The 6637-nt window shown below is 43.3% G+C and overlaps 1 protein-coding gene across 1 annotated transcript in view; it reads right to left on the minus strand.

Moving 5' to 3' along the window:
* LOC135914882 (A disintegrin and metalloproteinase with thrombospondin motifs like) overlaps window positions 1-3979 on the minus strand; it is a 45853-nt gene extending 41874 nt beyond the window's left edge. Inside the window, exons 1-3 of the mRNA XM_070533293.1 lie at window positions 3904-3979; window positions 1501-1596; window positions 1127-1259 (exon numbers count right to left, since the gene is read on the minus strand). Coding sequence (XP_070389394.1) covers window positions 1127-1253 — 127 coding nt within the window. The 5' untranslated portion in view covers window positions 1254-1259; window positions 1501-1596; window positions 3904-3979. The remainder of the gene's footprint in view (window positions 1-1126; window positions 1260-1500; window positions 1597-3903) is intronic.
* Window positions 3980-6637: the final 2658 nt, after the last annotated feature.

Here is a 6637-nt window from a genome sequence, read left to right on the forward strand (position 1 = left end):
CGAAGTGGCAGTAATCCGGTTGAAACATCAAATCTATCCCAGTTTTAAGGAAATAGGAACTCATGCAGGTGTTCGTGTGTTCCACGCTGCGCTCAAGTCGGCAGTACAAGTGAAAAGGAGCAGTACCATCTAAAAATAGAAAGACGAGTGCAGGACCAACCACCGAAAGCGGTACGTGGTTTGTGAGGTGGTTTAAAGGATTCCTTTGCCTTCCGGCGGCTGCTACCACGGTCAAACTGGCAGGTGCCTGGATGACCGCCTTCGGGAATCTGCCAACAACGTACTGAACAAAAAAGACGGTTTTCTCGTTCTACATTGGAATAATTGTGGCTGTGCCTCAGTGCTTGAAGAGACCACAGTAATCTACGAGCACAATGATGTCCGCATTCAGATTATAAGTCGAAGCGGCACAAATGAAACGGGAGGAATGCGCATGGATCAGCAAGCCTTGTGCGTTATTATCAGAAAAGGAACTGACTTTCTTGGTATGCGACGGCTGGGGCGATAGGCTTTCGCGGTGTTTTGATTAGTCTTTAGCTTTCCAACACCAAATGGTGGGTAGAGAGTTTGTTTTGCACGTGGGCGCTTTTTCTCTTGCATTGTAAAACTCATTTCTAGCAACCCGTATAAAATTTCCGGTTTTCCGCATTCTACTCTGTTGGAAGTAAGCGCTTGTTTGTGTTTCTTATCGTCCAGCCTTCGTTCTTGTTTGAACCTTGCTAGACCATGTCCAGACTACGCTTTCCTGGCGAGAACAGAGCATTTGTAAGCGAAAAAACGATGAAACTTGAAAGTGCCAGAGAAACGTGAACCACTCATGTGACGTCAGCACTGGCTAATTCACAAAGAGCTGCATAGAAGCAGGACAGGCGGAGAGTAAGTCAGCTCGTCCGTTTCGTCGTGGCCGGCACAAATTGAGGAGCAGCAACCGGACTATCGTCGGCCACTATTTGCGCAATAAAGCCATACATTGGTACAGAAAAAATCATGACAAATTTCTAGGCGAATAATCCACCTATTTAGCTTTTTTACTTTAGCGTAGCTTTAATAAGAATGTTTCAACAGCAGTTGAGTCGCACCTCTTTTAATAGTACGAAAATAGCGATAAAGAAGGTTCAAGACTTACCAACTTTATCCACAACATCATAGGTGCCAGTTGGGGTGTCAATTATTGATATTCGGTGAGCCAGTCCTTCCTGAGACGATCGTTCGCAAAATTGGCAAGGCTCAATTCTATGAGTGAAATTTACCATCCCTGTCTGAACGGAGGAGATGGGTTTGAGTGCCCGAAGCAAATAGGCTTTTTTTTCATTTGCAAGCGGTATATCACACTGTTGCACCGTCGTAAAGGCTATCTTTGATGAATTTAAAGAAGTGAGAACTGCTAAATTCATTCAGAGTACAGAACAAAATATGAATGTCCCATGCGAATTAAAGGGCGCATAAAAAGAACCTGCGGTGTATTTATGTTGTTTTGCTTTGAGATAATTGTTTACTTACAATGTGATAATCGCCTCTCCCTACTGGCTTCAGGATCAGGGATGCTTGTTTGTTCACATCTTCAAACAAGTCTCTTTCGTAGTGTGCACCTTGAACCTGCGCATATTTTTGGTGAACATTTATTAATTTATGTATGTTGAGAATAATTGAAACGCTCCTAATAAGGGGGATTAGGTAAGGGGTGGGCTCCGGGTGAGTTGAGAATTTCACATAACAAACACTTAAAGCTGTATGGATAGGAGGAGCCATGTTACGGCAGTTGCTTGATGTATTGGCAATATATGAGAATAGGCGCCATGATATCAGACTGGGAGGAGGACAGACTACACATTGATGGCTGATGCATGCTGACGTACGATGACCCAGTGTAATAACAGACTGCATAAATAGAAGTAATAAAATTTCAGAGAGATATGAACTCTTGCGATTAAACGGCGAGATCATCACGGCAGTGTCATCAGATTTAAGCTCAATCACACTGTAGTTAGAGGTGTAGTTGTCAAAGATGTATCTCATGGCGAGGTCTTGGATAGATTACAGCGCATTAGAAAGTCAGATATGAATACGGCCCTAAGCGGCGCATGCATGTTCTATTTCGTGATGAACAATCGCTATGCAATGCAGCAGTTTAGCAGGAGAAGTCACTAAGCATAAGTTGCGCCTGTGAAAGACATGGATGCGGTTAGTTTAATAGGCAATGTTCGTTATACGAGGAAACAGATACGATTATTGGCGAAAATAATGACTATATATTTGAAAAAAGACCGCTTAAGACAACACCCCTTTTATCTATGGTTCTCTTTAGGAATAATGATTAGAATGAAAGAAATTCGAAGAGATTACCACGTTGTCGAACGACTTTAACCCAATCCATGCACTAAGAGTAAATAAATACCAATGTCAGATTCAAGGTAGTAAAAGCCGTTAGTAGTTGTAATGTGAAGATATAGTGCACAGTCATCGGCTAAGCGACGCAATACGAAAGAAGAAATCTTGGGCGAGTCATTTACGTCGGTAAAAATTATAGCCACAGACGGTGCCTTGAGAGCCACAGAAGTAACGGTGATGAAGAACGAGCATGAAATGTCACTGTATGAAAAGCAAACAGCTGTTTTTTAACGTTCATTCATGGATTCAACCATTTCTTGTTTACTGCAACACGTTAGGATCAGCGGTGCGTAGTGATTGACGCCATAGATCGTGCTTGGGCATGATAGTATGAATGTTAGTACAAAGGAACGAAGACCGGACAATGATTCGTGAATCTGGAAGAATTAGAAGGTAGCTATGAGATTTGAGCCATAATCTTTTGTGATGCTAGTACAATTGGTATGTTTCGTTGTCTGTATTTAATTTAGCACACCAATGCCTAATAGACATTCGCTGTTACTTGCCGTACGGATAAAGCAGTTTGCGAACGACCCTTGATTTTGGAGAGCAGTCCTCAGAGATTGGCATAACCACGACACCTCAGCTTGCTGCCATCTGAACGACCATGGTCTCCTACATTGAAATTAGAGAATTCTATAATTATAGTTCGGATTTTCTTAGAATAATGAGTATTTACTGTACGTGTGTCTTCGACATTCATCGACGGTAATTTTATGCCGGAGCTCTAAATGCAATCCTCAAATACAATCCGTTATAATTTGTCCCATGATGCGCAGTCATTCTCCCTTTGACCATAGAACGCAAGGTTATCTCTCAGGTATCTATATTCAATATTATCCCTTCCAGACACAGCACTAGCGAAAATGTTCGAGTTTTATTCAGCAACGCGATATTGACGAGGTCAAGATATACTTTAATTCATGCGATAAAGGATCATGCATTCTTAGATGCATGTACAAAGTAGGGACATTCGTCTGTTACACTCATCTGAACATGAGCATATTATGTCCATTAGAAATAGGGCTACGCTCAAGATGACGGCTTTATCTGTTTCATAAGTGTAGCTTTCCAATAGAGCCCATAATAAAAGCAGATATTCTTATCACATGACTCATTTTTACGGGAAACCGCTTATTAGAACTTAACCGCTTATAAAGAACACATATGCAAATTTGGTAAAAAGAAAGTGACTCATGGGAAGTGCTGGAGAAGCATCCATTGATAAAAGGTTAGTTCACAGGCATGGCTGCGAAATGAGATATTTCGTGAGCACTGAAACAGGAGAAAGGTGTTTTTTTAAGACTGGCTCTTTTGCATTGAATCATACAGTGCCCAGAATGACGCATAACAAAAGATTGTACGACACACTTTCATGAAAACTTTGAAGCGTTTTGGGCGGTTTCTACCCGAGTCAAAATTTTTTGCGCTGGTCGTCACGTAAACATCGTACCAAATAAGTAACTGTCAGCCGTTACTGAACGCAGAACGCTTCAAAATGCAGCGCATACTCACATATCGCTCAATGGTACCGTCTTCTGTTACATCCAGAAGTAGGACTTCGTCGGCAAGGACGGAAGCTTTCTTCAGGCCAAGAGAGTTACCTTCGATGACAAGGATTTTCTCCGAGTTCTCCTGCCGACTTTCGTAAACTCGAGGATAAACCCTGACATCCTCTCCGGGTGAATAATCTCGATTGCTTGCAAACGGATAGGCCAGCGACAAGGTGGCGAACAAGGGTTTTCTTGCCATCCACGGTAGTAAATCTGTTAATGAATACGATTTAATGTTTTGTAAAATTCCCAGCAACAACTTATCGCTCACGTTACTGGTGCACGTCACACAGTCTGTAATAAAAACATTAAGATTCGCGTCGCATGCACTCGCTGCACATGGTTAACTAGCGAAGCTGAAACGTGCGACCGCCGTGTTTATCACTGCGTTAATCCCGATGGTTCAATAAACGACGCCTTGGCAGGCTGCCGGATCCTCGGCATGCAGTTTCTAATTGCGCTCGGCTGCAGTAGCCCGTTCTTGTGCCCGCGCTGCAGCATCGGCACGGAGTAGATGAGCTCTGCCTGGTTCTCCTCGCGGCATTACTGATCGAAAGCTGCTTGCTCCTCAGGAGTATGCATGACGCGTGGCCTACCCAGTTCGGAGGCGGATAAAAAGTGCTGCGAGCGCGCTCGGCTGCGACGGAGAGCAACAACGTCACTACTGGCGCAGGTAATCCAAGAGCACCTAGAAGCACAAGGCCATTTCACTCCGATTCATGACTTCATGTTACCTGGCCTGACTGCGATGGAATCTAATAAGGATACTCTCGAGTAGGCAACAATGATTTTGACGTCACCGCTTTCATTTTCATTTCATGGTATTTCGTTGATTCCGTGAAAGCGTTTGATTGAGCCCAAACCTCAGCAGTCATACAGGCATTACGGAATCAGCGTGCACACGACCCGTATGTGAAAATTCTGAAAGATATCCATAGCGCCTCCACAGGCACCGCAGTCCTCCGTAAAGAAAGCAGCAAAATCCCAATAAATATGGGCGTCAGGCAGGGAGTTACGATCTCTCTAATGCTATTCACAGCATGTTTACAGAATGTATTCAGAGACCTGGATTGGGAAGAATTGGGGATAAGAGTTAATGGAGAAAACCTTAGTAACTTGCGATTCGCTCATGATATTGCCTTGCTTATTAAATCAGGGGACCAATTGCAAAGCATGCTCACTCATCTGGAAAGGAAAAGCAGAAGAGTGGGTCTAAAAATTAACCTGCAGAAAACTAAAGTAATGTTTAACAGTCTCGGAAGAGAACAGCAGTTTACGATAGGTAGCGAACACTAGAAGTGGTAAGGGAATACATCCAGTTAAGGCAGGGAGTGACCGCAGATCCTGATCACGAGACTGTAATATTCAGAAGAATAAGAATGGGCTGGGGTGCGTTTGGCAGGCATTCTCAGATTATGAACAGCAGGTTGCCATTATCCCTCAAGAGAAAAGTGTATAACAGCTGTGTATTACCAGTACTGACGTACGGGGCAGAAACCTGGAGGCTTACGAAAAGGGCTCTGCTTAAACTGAGGACGACGCAACGAGCTATGGAAAGAAGAATGATGGATGTAACGTTAACGCATAAGAAAAGAGAAGATTGGGTGAGGGAAGAAACGCGAGTTAATGACATCTTAGTTGAAATCAAGAAAAAGAAAAGGGTACAGGCACGACACGTAATGAGGAGGGAAGATAACCAATGGTCATAAGGGTTACCGACTGGATTCCAAGGGAGGGGAAGCGTAGCAGGGGGCGGCAGAAAGTTAGGTGGGTGTATGAGATTAAGACGTTTGCAGGGACGAGATGGCCACAATTAGTACATGACCGGGGTAGGTGGAGAAGTATGGGAGAGGCCTTTGCCCTGCAGTGGGCGTAACCAGGCTGATGACATATATATATATATATATATATATATATATATATATATATATATATATATATATATATATATATATATATATATATATATATATATATATATATATATATAAAGTGGCCTCGAAAAATTTTGCGCTGAAGTGAGAGTGTTATGTGCGTATATACAAGACTATGGAAGGATACAGTTCAGTTTAATAGCCTGTGTCCTCTCGGTGGAGTAGTATTCCTTCGTGTAAGTATCGCGTACTTGGCTATGACTAATACTGCTTCGCCTTTCCGGCGAAACTGCAGCCTCTCTCTCTTTTTCTTTCTCTGTGAGTCCGTGTATAAGCTCTGCAACGCATTACTGCTTTTGATTCTTATTTCGAATAAATCCGGCTTCTCATATTGGTTGCTGGGTGAATTATACAGTCTTCCGCAACTATCATGCACCAAGACTTCAAAACAGATGAGTTGCGTTACTCGGAGAAAACCTAGTGTATGTATGTAAAGAGCACTTGCAAAGCCACAACAGCCCGAAGACGTCTGTAGTTGCAGAAAGGTGCGAATTCAACGGCCGAGTGCAACTTGACCACGAAAGTGTCGAAGACTTCGTAGTAGAGTTGAAGCACCTAGCCCGCAAATGCGACTTCGAGGCATTTCTCCTGGACGCCCTACGCGACAGATTGGTAGCAGGGATTTGAAGTGAAGAAACGCAGAAAGCATTGTTCACGCCTGACGCACTCACGTTTGAAAGGGCATGCAAAATAGCTCTTGACAGTGAACTGGTCGCGAAACAACTGCCTCAATACAAGCAGGAAGCCGGGCGGAAAGCATAA

Source organism: Dermacentor albipictus, chromosome 2, assembly GCF_038994185.2.
Source record: "Dermacentor albipictus isolate Rhodes 1998 colony chromosome 2, USDA_Dalb.pri_finalv2, whole genome shotgun sequence".
Taxonomy (NCBI): Eukaryota; Metazoa; Arthropoda; class Arachnida; order Ixodida; family Ixodidae; genus Dermacentor; species Dermacentor albipictus.